This window comes from Coturnix japonica, chromosome 23 (assembly GCF_054131305.1).
Source record: "Coturnix japonica strain WE chromosome 23, WE-NBRP24, whole genome shotgun sequence".
Taxonomy (NCBI): Eukaryota; Metazoa; Chordata; class Aves; order Galliformes; family Phasianidae; genus Coturnix; species Coturnix japonica.
The window spans coordinates 4,767,066-4,790,251 of NC_140685.1; the positions used below are offsets into that span (position 1 = coordinate 4,767,066).

General features: G+C 49.6%; 2 protein-coding genes and 1 long non-coding RNA gene across 3 annotated transcripts; 2 read left to right on the forward strand and 1 right to left on the reverse strand.

Annotated features, from left to right (window-relative positions):
- The first annotated feature begins 761 nt into the window (after positions 1–761).
- LOC146757326 (uncharacterized) lies at positions 762–2,655 on the forward strand. Its single transcript, XR_014936813.1, has 2 exons — positions 762–898; positions 2,420–2,655. It is a non-coding gene; the product is annotated as an uncharacterized LOC146757326 (long non-coding RNA).
- Positions 2,656–4,127: 1,472 nt separating this feature from the next.
- On the reverse strand, positions 4,128–7,362 carry GALR2 (galanin receptor 2). The gene is made up of 2 exons (XM_015879607.3): positions 6,298–7,362; positions 4,128–5,414 (listed from the first exon to the last, which is right to left on the reverse strand). The coding sequence occupies exons 1-2, from the start codon at positions 6,636–6,638 to the stop codon at positions 4,637–4,639; spliced, it is 1,119 nt and encodes a 372-aa protein (XP_015735093.2). The 5' UTR covers positions 6,639–7,362; the 3' UTR covers positions 4,128–4,636.
- Positions 7,363–7,434: 72 nt separating this feature from the next.
- On the forward strand, positions 7,435–19,918 carry SRP68 (signal recognition particle 68). Its single transcript, XM_015879605.3, has 16 exons — positions 7,435–7,568; positions 9,556–9,622; positions 10,189–10,302; positions 10,805–11,000; positions 11,881–11,963; positions 12,141–12,250; positions 12,652–12,734; positions 12,965–13,105; positions 15,304–15,402; positions 15,697–15,761; positions 16,064–16,223; positions 16,718–16,812; positions 17,059–17,188; positions 17,618–17,693; positions 18,102–18,154; positions 18,592–19,918. The coding sequence occupies exons 1-16, from the start codon at positions 7,460–7,462 to the stop codon at positions 18,817–18,819; spliced, it is 1,809 nt and encodes a 602-aa protein (XP_015735091.2). The 5' UTR covers positions 7,435–7,459; the 3' UTR covers positions 18,820–19,918.
- The last annotated feature ends 3,268 nt before the right edge of the window (positions 19,919–23,186 follow it).

Sequence of the window (23,186 nt, forward strand, 5' to 3'; positions counted from 1 at the left end):
AACTGTCATTAGTAATGAGATGAGATGATAATCCTGAGGTATAGTATTGTCTGTGGTAGAGCTCAGCAGACCTGCAGCTCCACCATGTGCAGGGAGTGTTGTACCCCAAAGCTTTGTTAGCTGTCCCAGTAGCAGTTCTCTGTCCTGTATGAGGCCATGGTAGAAAGGGCAGCAGCATGCTGCAGTGGGATTGGAGGGCAGTGAGAACCTGAGGGAGATCCTTGGCATCCTGACTGGTTGCAACTCCTTGATGTGAGGCAGAACATGTGTAAAAGCGTTCCCATAGTGATGTCTGAAGAGCACCCTCTTTACAATTCCTCTTTGTACCCTGTCTTGGTACCTGATGCTTCTCTTTCCTGCAAGCAGCCAAGTCCATTCTCTTCATATAACCCATGAGTATCACATGAGAAACAAATGCTACTTCCCTAGCATCATTTCCTGGGCACTGGTCCAGCCAGCAGTGTGACTTGGAGTGGTACTTGAGCAGGCTTTACTATGAGAGCTGAATTTGGCCATCTTCACACCAAAGCCTTTCAGAGCTTTGGAGCATGTTTGTCTTTCTGTGTTCTCAGTCTGGGTAGCTCTTCCTCCCACCTCTCTCCTGCTGCTTGCTCTATTGTGGGGTCTTATCTATCATTTGTCTATCAACACTTGAAATAGGGGTTTCCATAGAGCTAGGTGTGCTCACAATAGCTGCTACTTTGCAATCTGGAGCAAATCCATTATTCACCTAAGCATGTGTTTGCAGAACTGAATGTTTGCTGGCATCTAATTAGCCTGGCAATGGAAGAGCCATTGTGTCACCATCCAGGGCGCTGCAAAACAGAACACAGTAAAGGAGGAGAGGAGACAACCAGGCAGACTTCAGTGTGAAACAGAGAGAGCAGGTGGTAGAAAGGTAGGAAGAAGCATTTTAACCCTTCTGCTGCTGTGCATCCACCAGGTTGTAGTGCCAATAGAAGACTAGCCAAGAGCATCTCTCATGTTGTGCATGAGTTGGATGTTAGAGCCTGGATGAGAAGACAGGTCCTGCCGTGGCAGAGCCTGGGCTGCTGCCTGCACAGACAGCTGGCTCAGGTAGCTCTTGGCCTTTTTAAACCTCTGACCTTTTAATTATAAGCCTAGATCCAAGTGTGGTTTGAAGCACTCAGATGGTGTCGAGATCTCCTTTAAGACAATAACAACAGCAACGATGCCATTTGAGAGGTTAGTCCAGCTCAGATTTGTTCCACTCTGTGGGTTTAAATCTCACTCACATCTGCCTGGCCCTTTGGGTTCACAATACCCACCTGAGAGCCCTCTCCTCTGTCTTCTGACCTCAAAAGCTTGAGGAAATCTGAGATTTCAATGCTGTTTTCCCTCTGCAAGCTCTCCAAGGCTGGCAGGTTCTGGACAGAGTGTTTTTAAGCATAAGCAAAGCACTGCTGGCACGTGTTATGTGCGGTGTCAAGCGTGCTGGATGCACACTCTGACATTCACCAGGATGATCTGGATTCCATCTTTCTGGATGTGTTTCTGCTGCAGCAGTGAATTGAGGTGTATTTCTTTTCTCCAGGAGAGCGGGTGGAATTTGTTGATGTGCTCAGGCCAAGGCTATAAAACATGTGCTTTATTGCAGCTGGTTCCAGGACAAAGTGATTCACCTGGAATGGTTGCAGGCAAAACTGAGGGAAGGAAGCAGGGGGGAGCTTAGCAGCCTTCCTGTACCTAACAGGGGCCTACAAGAAAACTTGAGAGGTGCTGTCTGTCAGGGAGTTTAGGTGATAAGACAAGAGGGAATTGTTTTCAACTAAAGAGGGGTGATTTAGATTAGATGTTAGGAAGAAATTCTTCACACGGAGGGTGGTGAGGCATTGCTACCCAGAGAAGCTGTGTGCCCCATCCTTGGCGGTGCTGAAGACCAGGCTGGGTGGGCTTTTAGCAGCTTGGTGTACAGGAAGGAGCTCTCGCCCCTCTGGGCTGCCTTGAGGGTTCTGGCAGTGGCCAACTCTGCACAGTGCTCAAGACCAGCACTTCATGCTCTTTGGCTTTTTATGGTAAGGAATGTGTGTGCAACACGTTGAATAAGAGTGATCCTGCCAACAGTGCAGTGGTTCCAGCTGAGACTGCTGGCAGAGGTGACAGCTGAGGGCTGCACGATGCTGCTGGGCTTGACACACTTTTCCCCCTCGCTTCCTCCAAGGATCCTCTGCTGGTTTTAAGGCCCTTCTCCTCCTTTTGCAGCCCCAGGTTCTGTTTTGGCTGCCAGTGCATTCCCTAAGACCATGGGCAAATTTTTGTTTCCCAGTATTTGGCTGGAGACTCACTTCTGTTTCAGGAGTGCTTTTTATTACTGCAGGGGGCCAGACTGGAGGGCTGTGCTGGGGTTTGGGAGTGCTACCTGCTCTCATGAAATCCTTTTGCTGCCCCAAAACAACAGGTCTTAAACTCAGCAGAGACGGTGACATGGGACAGAATCCCTGCAGGTTTCCTGCTGCTGCAAGTTTGCAACTGGAAGTCAGGTACAGCAAAAAGCAGAGTGTGGGGGAAGGGGCTCAAGAACCTCAGCCCCCCCCTGGATTCCATTGTGATACCAGGCAGGAAATTTGGCACAGTAAGTGTTTAAAAGCAATTCCTGGAAAAATAGCATTAAAACTGTACTCTGGCAAGCTCACATTAACCTGAGCTTTCAGTCTTGTCTCTGTGAGCTCTGCTGGGCTCGATGAAATCTGAATTTAGCTTATTTATTTCCTTCTCCCCATTGAATCCGCTTTTATTCAACTTTAACCTTTAAATTTTATTAAACCTTAAGATGCTGAGGCTCAGTATCTCACATCTCCTCCTCCTCTGCTTGTGGCAGCACTCACAGAGGCAGTGGAGCATCTGCTCTATTTCTACACCATCCTGTAAATGGTGTAATGATCCAGCAGCCAGCACAGGCTTCCATCTTGTTGCCTGTGAACATGCAGCTATGGATTTAACCCAAATCCCACCTGCAAGGAGGTGCCAGAGGAGTGGGCTTGGGCTGCTGGAAGAGGCAGGAGGTCAGCGGATCCATGTGAATGTGGGGATGTGCTTTCAAAGCAGGGTGTGCTGGGTCTCCAATTGAAGCTCCCTCCCCTGTGTGCTCCATCTCAGCCCTACTGGCATCTACCAGCCAGGGGAGCCGGGCAGCAATGAGTCACTGCAGTCAGTTTTTGGGAAGGTTATGTTAAATATAATTAATGGATGTGCTGAAAGTCTCTGCAAATCACTCTCCTTGCTCACTAAATCGTTTCTTGTTAGGTTAGAAGACTGCTTGTCCTTTCTTTGCTGATATTTCTGCATCTCCACATAAGCCCATGTATTGATTCTGTGTTTGACTGCAGCATCACGGCACTGCTTTCCCATCTCTCCAGCTGAGGATGGTTCCTGAGCAGCTCCCCGGGGGACCCAGCTCTGCTAAGCTCTGGGAACAGCTTTACTTTTATCACTGCTATCTCCTCTGCAACGGCACCCAGCCATGCCAGCATGGGCAACCTGTCGTTGGGGTGGTAAGGAGATGGTGGGACAATGTACCTGGCATAAGCAGGGATTGCACCCCATGGTGCAGGGTGCTGAGGGCAGGAGGAGGCTTTGAGCTGTGCTGCTGGAGCTGCTGCAGTGCTTCCCTGGCTGGAAAGGGGTCAGCAGGGGAGGTAAATACAGCTATGAGTAATGGTGCTGTTTATAAAATTACACTCTGTGACTTATGCTGTGAGCAGGCCTAGACTAAATATAATGGTTATTGATAGGAGGCAGGGGCTGATTTCTGGCCCTCCATGTGGGGACAGGAAACTGGTTATAATAACACTCAGTGGGGGGGAAAATGAGCGTTTGACAGCCCTGAGCTCTTGGGGAGGGAAGGCCAAGCCCTGGGAGGGGGACAGTGCAGTGCCAAGGAGGAGCAGGGCTGTGGGGCTGTGTCCTAAAGCTGTGTTTTAAAGCATCCTCACCTCTGCCCATGATTTCTCCCCTCAGCCCCTTACCATCCTTCATCCCAAGGGTGAGCAAAACAGAGCGAAGCAAGGAAAAGCTTCATCTCAGCCCCAACTACACTGAGCAGGAGAGAAATGGAGGAGGCAAACGCTGCAGGAGTTGCAGGGTATCCTAAGAGAGGTGACACGAGCTGCAGGATAGAAGCCTGTAGGTCTTTATTGCAGCGTATGGTCCCCATGGGGCCCTGCAGCCCAACTTTGCTCTCCCAGTGCTGACCCTATTGTCCCACCTGGCTCCTCTGGCACTGGGATCTCTTCCAAGTGGCCCCAGCACGCAGCCTCCATCCACCCTGCAGTCTTTATAGACTTCTGGGGCCTCACCTGCACCACAGTGAAAGCTAAAGCAGCTGTGGTTGGAGGTCAGAGCTCTCATGAGGGACCAGGTGTAGATGCAGCAGGGTGCAGAGGAACAGGTGATCCCCTATTACAATTGATTCAGGCTTTGGATCTCCCTGCTCTCTGCAAATCCTATGCTTGGCTCTTTGGCTGAGTCCATAAGAATCAGCATCGTTTCAACACTGCTGATGTTTGGGAACGTTTGAAAGGGGGATAAAGAGATTTGACACAAACCCAAAACATGGTCCATCCCCAAACCTGCCATACTGCAGGAGACCGCAAAATACAGCGTGAGGGGAACACTGCTATGTGACATGGAAGGTGACGAAGGAGCCGCCATCAGCTTTCTGCCCACATCCCCCCAGTCCTGCCTCCCCCCAGGGCTGAGCTTTGCAGCGCACCGAGGAGCAGCCAGGCTCGGCCTCACTGAGACGCGTCTCCTCGCTGAGCTCTGCCTCCAACATGCTGATCGTGTTGGTCCCCTGCGCTGCGTGCACCTTGTTGGCCGCCTTCTTGTGCAAGAGGCAGATGAAGATCTTCTTGAAACCCTTGCGGAAATGCTTGGAGACGAGGGCATAGACAACGGGGTTGACGCAGGAGTTGGCGTAGGAGATGAGGTGCGAGAGGATGCGCAGGACGTATGTGGTGTGATTGAGGGGGAAATAGCCGAACCAAACGCAGAGGATGACCAGGTGGTGGGGCAGCCAGCAGAGGCAGAACAGCACGGCCACGATGATGATCATCCTGGTGACTTTCCTCTTGGCTTTCTTGGACTCTGACATCTCTTGGAGAGGGTCCACAGACCTCCAGAGGTAGCGGATGGTCCGGGTGTAAGTGAGGCTGAGGATCAACACCGGGATGATGTAGCTGAAGATGAAGGTGCAGAGATCCATGACTTTACGTTGGGAGATGGCCCAGACCGGGTGGCAGACGGTCAGGTTGGCCAGCTGGAACTGTTGGTAGTAGCTGAGGTAAGGGCTCGAGAAAATGAAGGAGAGCGCCCAGATGAAGCAGATGGCCACCAGTGCGTTCCTGGGCGTCCGCAGCTCCCGTGAATGCAGGGGATATCGTATGGCCAAGTACCTGTGTGGGAAAGGAGAGGGACACAGCTCTGGGCAAGGCATGGAGATCAGGGACAAGAGCTGAAGGGATGAACTGGAGCTTCCCAGCCCCACAGGTGATTCCTTGGTGTTTCCAGGGGTCTCTGCAGCACAACGGGGTGAGGAACGTCTTCATCCCCAACCCTGTGCTGTCACACCCTCTGCTCCTGGGGGGCAGGCAGGGATGGTCCCCTCCTGTCCCTGTATCCCCAGGGCACATCCAGCACTTCCTAAGGGAGCTGCCCTGGGTCTCACACTGAGCAGAGTCAGATCCTCTCTGGCTGCTGTGAGTTTGGGACTGGGAGCCTTTACAATGCCAGGAGCTGAGATAGCTCAGGGTGAGGCAATAGGCTGCTTTTGAGCAGAGAGCTTTTACACAGCTTTCCCTGCACCTCCTGCTGAGCAGGCTGGGACAGTCACCGCAGTGAGGAACACCACGGGGACAGAAATTGGTCTTTTTGTTCCTAAAAGAGGAAGATGGAAAAAGCAGCATCCGAGCTGAAACATCCCCAAGTTTTTCTCTTCTTTGTGGGCTGTGAGTTATTTAGTGCACAGCCAAAGAGCCCCAGCAAGAGCCAGTGCTGCACAGGGACAGAGCTTTGCTTCTCTCTGCTTCTCCATCCCCTTTTCCGCTGCTGCAGCCTCAGGACACACCACGATCCTTCACTTTGGGGTCTGAAAGCACCATGGGCTCCCAATCCCACCCTCCTCCAACCTCAGCCCTCAGCACTCACATCCCCTTGCACCCGCAAGCAGGGAAATGCTCCTTGGACCCCCAACAAGTGCTCAGTGCCCTCTCCTGCTCGGGTGGGCTTTAGCAGAGGGGGGATGCTGTGAAGCTCAGAATCCTCCATCCCCTTTCCTACCTGTCCAGGGAGACGGTGGCCAAGGTGAAGCTGCTGGCGTACATGGTGAGGTAGATGAAGAAGTGGACGGCTTTACACAGGAAGGACCCGAACACCCATCCATCCAGCGTGTAGATGGTGGCTTGGAAGGGGACGCAGAAGAGGATGAAGCAGAGGTCGGCAACCCCCAGGTTGAGGATGAAGAGGTTGGTGGTGTTCTTCACTTGCCCGTTGCGCAGCAGCACCGCCAGCACCAGGCAGTTACCCACGGTGCCCACGAGGAAGATGAGGAGATAAGCCAAGGGGATGAGCACCGACTCGGGATGCCAGCCCTCATCCCAGCCGGCTGCCGAGCCGTTCATAGCCAGGGGCGTGCAGAGAAAGGGGGAGCACAGAGAGCACTGCGGAGTGATGCACAGGGACGAAGGAGGTGGGGGGAAGGTGGGCACACACAGCACGAGGGGGGCCAGCAATGAGACGCTGTAGGAGGATGCAGGTGGGACGAGAGAGCTTCGCCGCTGTCTTGCTCGGGAGCCAGCAGACACTCAGCGCTGCTCCGAGCGCTCCCGCCCCCGAGGAGGAGGAGGAGGAGAAAGAGGAGAAAGAGGAGGAGGAAGCAGCTCCTGCCCGGCCCCTCGCAGCCCCGTGGGGGGTCACTGAGCACAAAGCAGCTGGTTGCATCTCAGCCGCTGGTTGCATCGCAGCAGCCGGTTGCATCGCAGCGGCTGGTTGCATTACAGCAGCTGGTTGCATTCAGCAGCTGGTTGCATCGCAGCTGGTTGCATTGCTGCGGCTGGTTGCATCGCAGCAGAGGGCTGAGCTCGTGCTTTGGGAAGGGAGAGGCTCCTTTTGCTGCTGCTGGTGGGCAGGTGGGAATGGAAGAGGTCCCAGAATGGCACCAATGTTCCAGCAGAGCATCGTCCCAGGGGGCTGCCCCATAGAACGGGCAGCTATGGGTGCTGTGTGTCCTGGTTATCCAGGCTATAGCTCAGCACTCAGCCCATTGCCTGCACTGGGTGCTCCTCCATGGGGGGCTGGATGACCATGGGACCAACCCACCAAGCCTGGGTCCTCCGCGATCCCATCAACCCCCGCGGCGCCGGCCGCTCTATCCGCTTCGTCTGCGCGCGGCTCTACTGCCCGGGCCCACAATACACCGCGGCGAGCGCTGCCCGCGTGCAAGATGGCGGCGGAGCGGCAGGGCGGGCGAGGCGGGGGGGAGGAGAACAAGGAGAACGAACGGCCGGTGGGAACCGGGGCTGATGGACTCAGCGACAGCCTGGGATTGGAGAGTATCCTACCGAGCGGGAGGGGACCGGGAGTGCGGCGGGATGCGGCAGGAGCTCTGTGCGGTGGTGCGGACGTGGCGGGGTCGGGCCTGGCCCGGCCGCTTCTTCATAGAGCGCCGGTCCCCTCAGTGCTGGACGGGGCTGATCCTCACAGGGAGAAGGGATGGGAACGGGGGTGGGAATGGGAATGGGAATAGGGATGGAAATGAAATGGGGATGGGGAAGATGATGAGGGGGCTGGAGCACCTCCCCTATGAGGACAGGCTGAGGGAGTTGGGTTTGTTCAGCCTGGAGAAGAGAAGGTTGCGGGGTGACCTCATTGCAGCCTTTCAGTACCTGAAGGGAACTTACTCCCAGGAGGGGAGTGAACTCTTGGAAAGGGCTGACAATAGCAGGACACGGGGAAATGGTTTGAAGTTAAGATTTAGGTTGGATGTTAGGGGGAAGTTCTTCACTAGGAGAGTGGTGAGGCCCTGGAACAGGCTGCCCAGGGAGGTTGTGGATGCCCCGTCCTTGGAGGTGTTCAAGGCCAGGTTGGACGGGGTCATGGGCAACCTGATCTAGTAAAGGTGTATGTTTGGTGGCCCTGCCAGGCAGGGGGTTGGAACTACATGGTCCTTGAGGTCCCTTCCAACCCGGCTCATTCTGTGTTTCTGTGTTCCTCTATCTGGGTTTGGTTTTGCCCTTCTGAATGGTGGCTTTGTGCTGCTTGCTGCTCCTTCCCAGGTACACGTCAGCCTTCAGAGCCAGGCTGTGCCATGGGGAGCCTTTGGTTTATGTGTGTGTGTGTGAAAGCAGCCTGGCTGCACAGCTGGGATAGGGCTGAGTTGTACCTGCTGGGTGATACATATGAAACGAAGCTGCAGGTTTCAGGTCAGCATATGGTATCTGTGTGATTATAGAGCAGGAGGCAGAGCCGGCCACTGCCGTAGTGGGATCACAGAGTGGTTTGGGTTGGAAGGGACCTCAGAGATCATCCATTTTTAACCCTTCTGCTATAGGCAGGGCAGCCAGCCATTAGGTTCAGATGCTGAGGGCTCTGTCCAGCCTGGATGTGAGCACCTACAAGGATGGAGCATCCAGTGCTTCCCTGGTACTGTCAGAGAGAAAACCTAAGATGCCAATAAAATAGATGATATGGCTTCAGCAGTAATGGCACAGCCTAAGAAAGCAGTTTGGAAAACAGGATTCTAGAATGGTTTGGATTGGAAGGAACCTTTAAGATCATGTAGTTCCAACCCCCTGTTATAGGCAGGGATGCTTCCCACTAGACCAGCCCCATCTAACCTGGCCTTGAATGCTTCCAGGGAGGGGGCATTCATAACCTTTCTAGGCAGCCTGTTCCAGTGTCTCACCACCATCACAGTGAATAATTTCTTCTTTATAGTGGTAAATCTTAGGCAGACAGTGGGATGTGTGCCCTCCTAGGCATTGCAGTCTGACTTATTGACTAATGCAGGCTTTCAGTGCTTAAGCAATGGTGACTTTCTGATAGGCAGCAGTGATTCTGCTCAGCACTGTATAACACACGTCTCCTTTTCCTGAGAGATGGGATGTTTAAGGTCAGGAAGGCTGCCCTGCTCCAATTGTATCAGCGTAACTGTGTCACAGGTAAGATGGGAGGCGGTGCAGTGTAGCTGGGGCAGTGAGTTATACGAGCCAGGATGCTTCTGCTGGTTAATCTTTTTAGCTGGGAACAAGGTATGCCAGCAGCAGGACTCTTATGGTCCTCTGTAAGCAGAGATGCTTGCAATGTGTGTTAGTCCTGTCTGTCATGAGAGACATAAAGCTCCAGATAAGCAGTGCAGATTATTCTTCCAGTCACTTCTTACAACTGTGGTTCTTAATGAGGCTTTTGGGTGCTCATTACCAGTCTCTGTAGAGACAGTACTTGCTTAATGGAACTTATAGAGTTTCCTGCATTCTTTTGGGATAGAATGTAGAACTGATAGCACTCTGTACTGTCAGTCTGCCTTAACACAAGTCCCAGTTCTTCAGATTGTGAAGGAATCCCAACAGCAGCACGGTTTACGACATGGGGATTTCCAGAGGTACAGGTCAGTAAGCAATGTGGACATCTTGGAGTTGCTGTCTGTCATGCAGCTGCTGTGACTTGATTTGCTTTATTGGCACAATAACATTTACAATGTAAACCTGCTGTAGCAGTCAGCAAAATCAGTCTGCCAAGTAAGTATCTCATGGCAAGTTGCTTCATGGTTTTTTTTTCTAATGAATGTTCTAATATGTTACAGCTGTTCCATTGAGGAGCATAAAAACTGCTTCTTGTTTTAGAGTTGCTTTTTAAGAGCTTGTTAACACCTCACTGTGCTCTTACAGGTATTTTCAATGTGTGAGCATAAAGAAATCAACCAATAGGGAGAACATTAATCTGATTTTTCAAGAGCAAGACTTGTTGCATGTCTTCCTACCTTCTTCTGTTTGTTAGCCACTGGCTTACAGGTCATTGCTTCAATACCTCTCACCTTATGCCATATATGAAGTTCTTAGTTGTTAAAACAACTCCTGGCTCAGCCCTTAGTTTCGACTTTCCTTTTCTGATTGGAGAGATCAGCAAACATGTGCACAATTGTAGCCAAACTGACCGTCCTCTTCTTTTCCTTAGGGGTTATTGCTCCCGTAGGCTGAGGCGACTCCGGAAAACTCTCAACTTCAAGATGGGGAACAGGCACAAGTTCACTGGGAAGAAGGTAACGGAAGAGATCCTCTCAGACAACAGGTATGGCTGCGGGATGGAATCCTGTGTTAGTGAATGGTTGCTTTCTTTCTCATCGTTTATTTTTATGTGGGTGTAGTGGAAAACTGTTCCATGCAGTGTATGTAGTTATATTTCTATGAGGGTATTTGTGCTGTTGGTATTAATAAAAGATGAATGTTCAGGCTGCTGTGCATGGGAGGGGAGCTGCTCATGTACTGCTTTCATCTTGTGAATAAGCGGGGGAAGGAGTAGCAACAGTCAGTCCTTTTTTTTTTACCTTACAGTCATTGAAATGGGTTATTTTCGTAGTCAATAAATATTACCTGCGTATTAAAGAGGAAATACTTAGGACAACATGCATAAAGGGGAGGCATATGAATGCTGATAATTCAAGTGCTGCAGCCAGCAAGAATGTGACTGGAGATATAATCCATTCCCTTTGAACAAAAACAGTGGCTATCAGTGATGTGGCAGTACTTGCTTAAACATCATCATTTTCTCATTAATCTTCCTCTCCCTGCAGGTATTTGCTGTTGATTCTGATGGATGCAGAGAGAGCGTGGAGTTACGCCATGCAGCTCAAACAGGAGGCCAACACGGAGCCTCGCAAACGATTCCACCTGCTGTCCCGCCTGCGCAAGGCTGTGAAACATGCAGAGGAGCTGGAGAGGCTGTGTGAGAGCAACCGAGTGGATGCCAAAACAAAGCTGGAAGCTCAGGTATTCACTGATACTTTGGTCTTGTTTTACAGCTCGAGCCAAAGAGGGAACTTCTGGATTTTAGGTGAAGAGATTATCCTCTCCTATAGCAGCAGGTGATCAGAGTGGGCTGTTTCTTGAATTGGATGATGTTTCCATGCTTGGGTTCATTGGTTATTGCTGCTGCTAGGATTGCAGAAATAACAGTGACACCAGCCAGGCTGAGAGCTTTGTTTATGTGTATCAAGTGATTGTCTTTACTTTGAAAAACAACAGTAAAAAGAACTGGTAGGGAGTAAGTTCATAGAATCATGTCATAGAATGGCCTGGGTTGAAAAGGGCCACAGTGCTCATCTAGTTTCAACCCCCCTGCTGTGTGAAGGGTCACCAGCCACCAGACCAGGCTGCCCAGAGCCACATCCAACCTGGCTGATACAACACAGCCCCATAAACTATACTGTTATCTGCTTCATTGATGTCTCAGAGTAGACACCAGGTGTATAAGCCTTGTGGCTTCAGTTCCTGGAACACAGAAAGCAGCTGTGTTGTGAGCCTAGACTCTGTGAATAAGGGTTGCAGTGCTGCTCAGCCAGATGGTTCTTTTGTGGTTTGCTGTTGAAAAGAATGTCTTGTGACATTTGTGGGCTGTGCTCGTTATATAACAAGCAAGAAACATCTTTACTTCCATCTTCTTAGAAATGTCAGTTTAACAAAACAAAAATCCCTTCCTTAGGCAGTAACATGTAATTTAAATCGATTTGTGTCTATGGTGAGACCAGACAAAAAGGGCAAGGGATGATCACTTACTCTAGATGTCACAGCAGCCTTTATGCTGAAGGTGGTACAAACCAGGCTATTGGTGTTGGGAAGATCAGCTTGCTTACCCTTGTGTTATCTGCAGGCATACATGGCTTACCTCACAGGGATGCTTCGTTTTGAGCACCAGGAGTGGAAAGCAGCAATGGAGGCTTTCAACAAATGCAAGTGAGTTCCCTCACTTTGTTTAACATGGGGATAACCCTGGTGGGTTGATGTGCTGTTTGTACAGTAGCTGTGAGGTGATGAGGTAACTGCATTTAACCAGGAGTTACCACTGAAGAAACAGCTTTCTCCAGATGATAGACATAATATTGCAGTGTTAATGTGTGTTCTTTCTGGTAGGACCATCTATGAAAAGCTGGCCAATGCTTTTACAGAAGAACAGGCTGTGCTGTACAACCAGCGTGTGGAGGAGATCTCTCCCAACATTCGTTACTGTGCCTATAATATTGGTAAGGGAAGTGGGGTGCTTCACCTCCAAACACAAACAAGCTTGCTTGTGAAAAGGGAATATTGACTTGGCATTTAAATACTGGGCTAAGTGACATAGGAGCAAGCCTATATATATATACATGTAGATATGTAGCCTATATGTAGTTTATATATATATATCTATAGTTTGTTCTAGGTCAGTTTAGCCATGGAGAAATATGTTAATTTTTCAAGTTCCTTTTTCTTTAAGGCAAAATATTAATTTTCAGTAGTTTTCATATGAAGTCAGAGTAAAAATACATGTGAATCCTTACCCATACATCTCCAGTTCTCCAGTATAAGATGTGTTAGTTATCTTTCCTTTATTGAAACAGTTTCTGAATTGAGATGAAGTAAGATCTTGGTGTGTTAACTCTCACAGGTGACCAGTCGGCTATGAATGAGCTGATGCAGATGAGGCTGAGGTCTGGTGGCACTGAAGGTCTCCTTGCAGAAAAACTGGAGGTAATTTCTGAATATTTGAACCCCAAGCATGCAAATATCACTTCTTAGAGCATAAGTATTGCTGCAGCACACCACTCAAGAGCCAGTACGTATCAGGAGAGCCTAAGGAAGCTCATCTGTGGGTAGCCACTCTTGGGTGGCGGGGATGAGGGGGGAAGCCTTTTGATTTCATTGTAGTCAATTATGGATTCTTTAAGTTTGGACTCATAATCTCAGTCCATTCTCTGCAGGCACTGATTACTCAAACTCGAGCAAAGCAGGCAGCCACCATGAGTGAAGTGGAGTGGAGAGGAAGAACTGTTCCTGTGAAGATAGACAAAGTGAGGATCTTCTTACTGGGCCTGGCGGACAATGAAGCTGCTATTGTCCAGGTAACTCAGGAGCCATCTCCAATGTCTGTTCTGATTGTCCTCTTTACTTCAGCCTGTGAGATAAAGCTTGATGCCTGTGCTGAAAGCTTTAAAATAACCTTTCCTCAAAAACTACACATCAACAGGAGAAAATGAGGATAAATATCAATGCAGGAGGTACTATTAAGAAGGCAGTCTAATAGGACAAGAACAGTAGGGCTGGGTAGGAAACAACAGTGTTAACTAGTTTTGCCGGACAATAATGAATCTGGTGTTGCTGGGTTGTTTTTTATTAGGTAGTACATTGCTATGGCCAGCAGGTGGAAGTGCAGCTTAGAGTTCACTGTTCCCTCCTTTAATTTCCATCCTGTGAGAGCAGCAGACAGGTGGTACCAGTGAAGCTGCCCTCTTTGTTCTATAAGGCAGCGGCAGAGTAGTGATCTGAAATCTTGAGTCTTTCATTGTGGTCCTTGGAACCTCTGTGTAAACAGGAGTGGTGTTATCACAACTAGCAGTGGTGAGAGCTGAACACAGAGATCAGTATTTATGTTACCAGAGGGCTAGAGCTCAGCTGTTCTGCAGTCAGCTGTGATGGACAGTTCAGCTTCACCTAAAAGAACTGTCATTGCTGGGATCTTCAGCACCTTTTGGCTTAGGACCAACAGAAACTCTCATGTATCACCAGCATTCCTCGGAGCTTGTTTAGAAACAAACACAGATGGATGAGCTTTGAGTAAAGGTGGAGATTCTCAGCCTTCAGTGGTTTGTTGGCACCTGGAGAAACTACAAGTGAGCCAAACTGAAATACAAATCCGAGCTTAAAATTGTTTCTTTCATCCTTTTTGTAGACCTGAATGCATGACTTCAAGAGCCACATTGGTTCTCCCTAAGCAGGTGCACTTGTTTCTCAGTTTTACTGCCTGGTATCTTGCAAATCAGAGCATGCACGTATTTACATGCACAATCTGCTTAACCTTAGGAATTCCTGCTTAAAAACGAAAGCCTTTGTTTCACTGCATGGCCCAGCCCTCTCCCTGTTTGTGCTCGACTGATGATCTCGCTGTGTCTGTTTTCATTTTTGTGCATGCAGTGAGATGGCTGCGTTCTGCTGGGTGAGGCTGAGAATGCTGCCAGACTCGTCTCTGGTTATTCTCAGTCCATCCCACCTTAGAAATTCCTGCAGCAAAAACACACGTACACACACAGCCCAAAACACCAAGAACCCCCCACACCTTCATTTTAGGTCAAGATACATGAGGTTTTGTGAGGCAGGAAAAATACCATTCCTTCATAGGTTTGCAAACCTTACAAGAGGACGGGCTTTGAATGGTAAAACTCAGCAGCTTTGTTTTTATTTTGGCCGATTTCAAGTTAAATTTTGCTCTTTCCAGGTTAATCATTCCTGCAATTGCTGAGGCTGGCGTTTGTTTCTGGGCAGTTTCATTGTACTAAATCGTTCAGAGTGGTTTTGGGCGTGTTATTTAATTGGGCATGTCAGCCCCATTAGGCAGAAATCAGGCTTCACTTTGGGTTTTTTTGTGTGGTAGTTTGTTATTATTTTCTTCAAAGGTGTTTGCAGATGTTGTTTTGGGGGGCAGGAGGCCAAAAACTCCTTCGTGTTTTGATCAGATTTGTAGTGACAGCAGAGAACGACTAACGACTCATTCACCCGTGCTGCTGAAATACAGGTTTGCTTACAAAAAAATGCTTCAAACAAACTAATTATTGCCACTGAGCATCACTCAAGTGGGAGTGTAGGAAAGATAGTCATCTACATGTTAGCACCACAAGAGAAAAGCTAAATCGGCATAACAAGAGCAATCTGCATTGGTGGTTTGCCAGGTCGGTAATGCTCAGCTCTTCTGCTGTTGTTGGGCCTTTCCCACAGCGTGGTCCAAGCTCAGCAGTTCTCAGGGCAGCTGTGGGCTGCTGGGATGGCAGCAGCTGCAGGGCAAGGTGAGGAGAGCTGCCCGTGCTGGGCCTGCAGTGCTGTGGAGCTCTGGGCACTGTCCACGTCCCCTGCAGCTTTTGTCCCAATTCTTGGCAGTTGCTCCCCAAAAGTGTATTACAGACACATACAGGTTGGAGTTCTCTCTACCCATTGGTGTTAAGGCCACCATTTGGGCAAGACTTGGTTTCATCTCCTGTGTTAACCCTTGTATTATGGGATACAACATAGAAAAAATGTCTGACCTGTCTTCATTTTGCTCTCCTCTTAGGCAGAAAATGAGGAGACAAGGGAACGTTTGTTTGAGTCTTTACTCAGCGAGTGCAGAGATGCCATTCAGGCAGTTCGGGAAGACCTGAAACCAGACCAGGTAAACACCAAAACATTTGTGTTCTGCATTTAACTTTTCTAATATCCCTTTTAAAGGCAGTTTTGCTTTGGTACTGATTCATTATTGTTTAACGCGGTTAGAAGCAAGAATGTTTGTTAGTTCCAAAGTAGTTTTCAAAGTGATCTGTTAATATTCAGAGCTGGTAAGAGCGAGTGACAATGTAGAAGCCCAATGTTGATTCAGCTTTGTGATTTACCTGTCCCTTGAGTTGTTTTCTACTGCCAGCAAACAATGTAAGTGTGTCACGTAGGATTTTGTCCCCAATTTCCACAGAAGCAACGGGAACACTCTCTGGAAAGCGACTCTGGGAAGGTGTCCAACATGCAGTACTTACACAGGTAATGGGCAAACAATGCTGCCTGTGCCAGCGTGAAGAAATCACACTCTTATGTCAGTGTTTGATTTCTGTTTGTTTTGTTTTATGAGTCCTTTGTCTTGGACTTCTCAGGTCTCAAAGGATGACTGTACAGATAAGGATCTGATTCATGTGGCTTTGAAAATATTTTACTTCAGACTTCCATGTTGACCTTTCGGATGTTTTGGCTCTTATTAGTATCAGCGTGGATGGGGGGAGGGGTCTTTTCAGAACAAAGCCACGTCTGAGCAGTTCTGACAGCCTTCTAATGAGGTACCTTTGCAGTTATTTGACTTACATCAAGTTGTCGACCGCCATCAAGCGCAATGAGAGCATGGCAAAGTCCCTGCAGAAGGCACTGCTGCAGCAGCAGCGATCAGAAGAGGATGGGAAGCGCACACCACGGCCTCAGGACCTGATCCGTCTGTACGATATCATTTTACAGGTACACACAATGGGCTCCTTCCAGTTGATCCTCCCCCTCATTTATCCACCAATGCAGTTTTCCAGTCATTTTTCTGTTTCATACAGCTCCCAACAGCTGCCTTAGCTTCTGCTGACTGGAGAAAGTAGCAGCTAAGAAAGCCCTGTACTTATTCTTTACCAGCAGTTTCTCAGTGTCTCACATACATTTTCAATTAACTGTGGGAGCCTGTGGCTCAGGAGGTTATGAATGGGAAAGGAGCTGTCTTAGGAAAGAATGACTTCATGTGAAATCTTAGGAGACTTTGTCCTAATTCCTATTTGTGTCAGGAAATCTGTCCCGAGGGCAAACATGTACAAGTTTCAGTGAGCGTCCTGTGCAAGATTAACACACTGATAATTAGAAAACTTTAAACTATGTTCATGGGAGTGGAGTGTTGAGTATTAAAAGGGGAAACTTTCCAGATTCCAGAGGAAAACAAAGCTTGCCTGAATTTGTTACTCTGTTTTGCACAGAACCTCGTGGAACTGACACAGCTTCCTGGCCTGGAGGAGGACAAGAATTTCCAGAAAGAGATTGGATTGAAGACACTTGTGTACAAAGCTTACAGGTGACTGAGGAACAGCCAGCTGTCCTCTAGCAGGCATATTATGTATTCAGAGCTTGTTAACCCAAGGCTTCATGCACATTACAGGGCTCTGATGCAGTTTCCTCAGCCCTTTTGTGAAATGAAGAGTGGTTGCTAAGAGGAAGCTGGCCAGACATGCTTAATGGGTTCTGTTATCTTTGATTTGGGTTGTTAAAGGTATGGATAACAAACAGGGTCATGTCAGGGATCCTCTGTTTGCTGTTGCAGGTGTTTCTTCATTGCACAGTCCTATGTGCTGGTCAAGAAATGGAGTGAAGCTCTGGTTTTATATGAAAGGGTGCTGAAATATGCTGGCGAAGTTCAGTCAGAAGCTGGAGCTTTTACAAACAGCTTGAAGGTAGGAACCCAGCCTTGCGTGCAGAGTGGAGCTGAAGTTAATGAGAAAGCCTTGGCCCAGTATTTATTGTCAATTAGACACCAGGCCATTAAAATTCAATGCTGATCTTAAAGTAGCAAAATTAATAATACGAGTATGAGTTTGTAAGCTGCTGTACAAGAGACTTTGTGGGGGTGTGGAGGTGTTCTGACAGTCCATGTGCTTTGAGGAGGGCTGGCCTTGCTGGAAGAGCTCCATAACACTTTTCCATGTTTTCTGTCAAGCTGTATCTGTAGCTCCTTAAGGGCTGTCCTGGAGCTTGTCCTCTTCTGGAAAGGCTTATTAGCTCTAGCACTTAATTTCTCAGTTGCTTGTAGGGTTTGACTTTTGCCCTACCTCTTAAACTCTGGCATGTTTCAGGCTTTCACCTCCATTTCTTTAATGCCTTAGGAGCTGCCTGATGTCCAGGATCTGATCACTCAAGTCAATGCAGAGAAATACTCCTTGCAAGCAGCAGCTATATTGGGTGAGTTGTAGAATTACACTAGACTTATGACTTCTCTTGAATTATCTTCTGCAGCTACTTAATTTCTCCAACCATTGACACTTGGCATCTTGCTCCCTGCTTAGAGTTGCAAACATTCTTCCTCAGGACATGGATCTGTTTTCGGTAACCTGCTCAGAATACTTTGCTTAGTGTTTAATTTTCCTCCTGCAAACAAATTGGATTCAGTGTGTACCACTTCCTTGGCAATAACACTCACTCTTGTTGACCTTACTTACCTTATATTTGCCTATCTGGGGAAAGGGAGAGAAGTGTTGTCCTGCTCTTGGTGTGGACCAGGTTAGGGGGGCTTTAGGGGGATGGATGAACTTTGTGATCTCAGACAAGATCTTGTCTGTCATCCTTACCACCTTTTCTTTAATTTTGCAGATGCAAATGATAATCATGAGACCGAGTCTCCATCTCAGGTCAAGGATGGCAAGGTAGGAGCGAAGAGTTTTGTCAGATTAAAGAAGTGTTCTTTAATGAATGGTGCTTTAAATCTATCACCTGAGCGTCTCTTAAAGTCAAGAAGTGGCAGGTTAACTGGGGTTCTGTCATGACTGGAGTGGGGTGAGAGGTTTTCATAGTCATGTTTTCCTCCTGTGAGCGCTGAAGGTGGCTGGCAGGGTGGAGTTCCTCATCTGGGAGCTGCTTGCAGCTTCCTACGTGCCACTTTATATTGTTGTGTGGTTAGTTTTCACCCTGTGTTTGTGGATGTTATCTAGAGTAAGGCTGCAGCAAGGCTTTGAGAGGGGGATCAAAGCATTCCCAAGCTGTCACACCTGAGATTTTCAGCTTCTTGTCACCTCAGTGCTGTTAATTCCTCTGTGCCTGCTGGGCTGTGTTTGACTTGCCTTTTTGTGTTGCTCTCTTTCAGCCACTCTCAGAACGGTTTGAGACCTTCTGTCTGGATCCTTCTCTCGTCAGCAAGCAAGTCAACCTTGTGCATTTCCCTCCGGGCTTCCAGCCCATCCCATGCAAACCGTTGTTCTTTGACCTGGCCCTTAATCATGTTGCTTTCCCACCTCTGGAAGACAAGGTGGAACAGAAGGCCAAGAGCGGCCTCACAGGATACATCAAGGGCATCTTTGGATTCAAAAGTTAACCAGGACCCCTCTGAGGAACAGAGGTTTTATTCTGTATTGAAGGCAAAGCTCCAAGAGGTTCTAAGACATAAATATCTGCACCTGAAACCAACAGAGGGAGGCGTCACCATCTTCTTCCCTGTGCTCTGTGTATCCGTCTGTGCACTTACATTCTCTCCCGGTGTATTAAAGACCAGCAACCTGCTCAGAAACTGAAGTACACGATAAATAGCTGAAAATAATTGGGAGCACAGAAAAGTTCCATTCTGCTCAGAGCACTTGCAGTGTGCGTTGTGGCCGTGCTCGGGGTTGGTACACATTCACTTAGCGAGGCACAGACACAACTTGATTCTTCCCCTGCCCTGTTATTTGGCATAGATTTGTTGTTTGGTTTGGGTGCGATGGGGGAATGAGGCAAAATTGAATCAGCAAAGTGAGGCTGCCTATACAAAGTGTGTGGAGACGTAGCCAGGGTGGGCTTCTCCTTTCCTTTCAGCTCTCAGCCCCTGCTGAGGAGCATATATAGTCACATAAGGAGAAGTTTATTGTTTGATGCTCAGCAGTCACGAAGCCTCTCCTTATCACTAAGGATAGAAACTGCTTTACCAAATGCTTGTGGTTACACCACTCGTGTTGGAGTATGACTGGAGTTTGTGCTCGGGGCTGGCAGGGTTGTTCTTTGTTGATAGGAGCTCCGTTAGGTGAGTAAATACAGTATAAAACCTATTCCTGCAAGGCTTTCCTTGGGAAGCTGCAGCTTCATGGGTGGCTGTAGGGATAACTGCTTGATTTCATGGGAAGTTGGGTCTCTTGGTGTTGATTTTTCTCTCTCTGATTGAATTATTGACTGAAAACAAAGATGATTTTTGCCTGTTGCTTTTCCCTCTCCCTTTGTTGGTGGCTGTACCCGACAGGAGGAACAAGCAGCAGCTCTGCTGGGTTCAATGAGGGCTCTTGGTTTTTATACAGCAGCCGGGTGCTGTGCCAGTAACTTCATAATCACAGTCATTAAGGAGGGAAGGAAGGGAATGGGGGGTGAGGGGGTGAGAAGGGGAAAACCAACAAGCACATGGGCAGAAGAGCTCCTAAATAAAACGTTTGGAAGTTTTCATCAGCCAAGTTTGGGTTCCATTTCACTGTTGTGGGAATGATGGATGAGGGGGATTCATTCCCGCTGCTGTAAGTTGTGTTTGCTGCTTTGTTGTGGGTTCTCAGAGCTCAAAGGAAGAGGGGTGGTGTGATAGCTGTGATGGCAGCTGGTTGTGATGGCTTCGTGGTGCTTTAATCTGAGCTCTCTAATGCTTTTCTAGCAGCAGTTTGAGAGCTGTCACCCTGTTTGCTTTGTGAGCCAGCTCCTCTCTGCCCTCCTGCCACAGGTCTGTGGTGGATCCCAGGCCTGGATGGATCCCAACCAGCCCAATTTGTCACCATGACAGAAAGCCAGGAGCGACACAAAGCGTCTTGTAAAAGATAAGTGATTCCTTGGGTGCAGATAAGGGACCTGCAAACAATAAAGCCTTGTTCCCGACCTCTGAGCCGTGCAGTTTGTTGAGCACTAATGCTCTGAGCGTTCAGAGGATGCAGCCCCACACCAAGGTCTGGAATGGCACCAATAAGGTGCAGGAGCTGGAAGGGAGCAGCTCAGAGTAGGTCTGAGATCTGTGTGCAGGACAGGTGGGTTCCATTGGGAACTGCTGTGTGTTCAGTTGTGCTGCCAGAGCACGGAGCAGGGTGCGGGTTTATGATGTGTACAGACCTGCTTCCTTATGGCTCAGCTCTTTGGTGTTGGTGTTCTCTTCCCATGCCATGCAGTGCCCTGGAGCAGGAAGCTCCATGTTTATTGTGATCACCTTCACTCCCTGCAGCTGCCTTTGGGCTCACAGTGCTGCTTTAATTACGGGCTGAGCAACCCATGCCCAGTGTTACTGCATCCATCAGGAGATGGGATCTGCTGCTGCTGGAGGATGAGGGCGGCCACGAGCAGGTGATGCCTTAAGCCACGTTCACTCCTGGTCCTCCATGGAGGGGACCCAGTGACAGCAGGTGGGTCTTGAGGAGCTGATGGGGGATGTGCCATGAAGGGAAATGATTAACAGAAAGCAAAGCAGGCGGCTGGAAGAACCAGGGGAGGGGTGACATGGGATGGGAATAGGCTGAACTGGGAGCTCCTCAGTAACAGCATCTGCCCCAGATTCCTTCCTAAAGCCCCCACTGGGTGCACAACTCAGCTGGGGTGGAGGGATGGGAAGCCCCCATTCTCTGACAGCAGCAGTGGTTCTGCCCACCCCGTGGCTCAGGGTGTAAGCTGGGGGTTACCACCTGCTTACAGGGGTGGGCTGGTGTGATTTGAGATGTAGGGACTGTTGTAAAGCACAGAGGAAAATGGAGGCGGGTTGGAGGTGGTTTGGCATATGGAAGGAGCAGGGAGCTCCATCCCTGGGCTCTGTTTGCTCTGGGTATCCCTGCTGCTGCTCCCATCCATGCACAGAGCTGCAGCACTTTGCTCAGGGCCCCCCCACACAAGAAACACAATGAATGGCTCCTTGCCATGGTCAGCACAGGGAGCCCGAATGGCTGAGGAGCAGCATCAAAGCCTCTGGAACATCTCGATTTTTTCCTATGGGGAGAGCTTCTAATTTTCTCAGCACACCCAATGAATGGGGGCAGGCAGTGCCTGGCTGCTCAGGGTTAGTGCTGAGGGATGGATGTGTCCTACTCACAACAGGGTGAGGCGATGGCAGCCCAGCATGGAGCTGTGTGGGTCCATCTGCAGCAATGAGAAGCTCTGGGGCTGCACTGGGCAGTGCAATCAGACCCACCCTGAGCCCTGTAGGGATTGGGGTTGGTGCAATGCAGTCTGCAAACTGCTCTGTGTGCAGCTGTGCCCATCCCATGGGTTAATTACCCCCCAGCACTTTGCTGGCTGAGCCTCACTCAGATCCAGTCGCTGTTTGTTGGAACAAAATGTGTTTGTAGGTTTAGCAACGCGTTGAGCAGGTGGGGTGTTGTGAGGATCTGTGTGTGTGGAAACGGTGCTGTCAGCGCCCGGCTGGCTCCTGGGGAGAGGAAAATGAGGGTAAAGCAATGGGTGCTATGGGGCAGGGAGCTGCGGGTTGATGCAATGAGATCAGGGAGCTGTGGGTTGGGGCAGTGCGTCCTTTTGATGTCTGAAGGGTCTGGGCTGAGCGTTGCCCTGGGATGGAGCTGCTAATGAGCAGTGAGATGGTGCACTGTGAGCCTGCCCTGTATTTAGGGATGAGCAAAGGAGCACAGCTGGGACTTTCCATCCATTCACCCAAAGCTTAGAGAGGAAGAGGAGCAGCTCCCTCTGCCCTCCCCATCTGCATCCTCACTCCAGCTGCGGTTTGGCAGAGCCAGCACAGCATGAGGGACACGGCCCCAACACGCAGCTCCGTTCATCCCCTGGAACCCACAGCACAGGTGAGGCTGCAGAATGGTTTCCTACTGCATGGGCTGCTCCCAGGATGGCTGACACCGGGATGTGGCAGCTCGGCATCTCCTCGAGTGTTATCTCGGAGCAGAACTTCTTCCCTACAGCTAATGGAGGTGCTGGGCTGCTGAACTCGATCAGCATGTCATGGGGTGAACGGTCCTATTGCCTAACAAATGGGATCTCAGCACAGCCAGGGCCTGGGACTGTTTGTAGAGGGACCGAGGAAGGCAGGTGTGTTTCCATCCCAAAGGAGAAATAGTTTTAATTGATCAGTTTGGTCTGTGAGGTTCATCTGCATGGGGAATGCAGACAAGGAGAGGTGGGAGCCGTGTCCCAAAGGCCTCGTGGTGCCTCGTGGTTTTGGAGGGCTGTGCTCAGACACTGGGATGCTCCTACCCACAGGTTTTGGGCTGGGGCCCAAAGCGGGCACAGCTGTGGGTGGTTGTGGTGAGGGCAGAACGGGTCAGACTCGTCTCCCAACCTGCAGCTTCTTGCAGAGGCCGGGTGAGCGTGGCAGGATGTTGTGCTGTGGGTTCCTGCAGTGCTGCCCAGCTCCCACTGCAATGGGTTCTCATCCCATTCTGCAGCGGTGCTCATCAGCAGCATCACCAAACCACATGGGGAAGGTCGGGCTGTGCTTTTGTCTGAGAGCAAAGCCATGGGTACAAAGAGCCCTGCAAAAGAACATGGTCCCATGCATGTCCCTCCAATGTGATTTGTTCTGTGCTGGTTTAAAGGGAATGAAGAGGCCACCAAGGGACAAAGAGGTCCCAACCTGGGATGGTTGGTGGATGCTGGGCAGCTTTTCCTTTTGGCCCCGGGTTGTTTTAGGCTGTAAGAAATGGGGCAGAGCAGCACAAACCCACACCAGTGTCACCCTGCTCTGCTATTGGGTTCCCCAAACGGAGGTGCTGCTTTGGTTGGCTTTGTCCA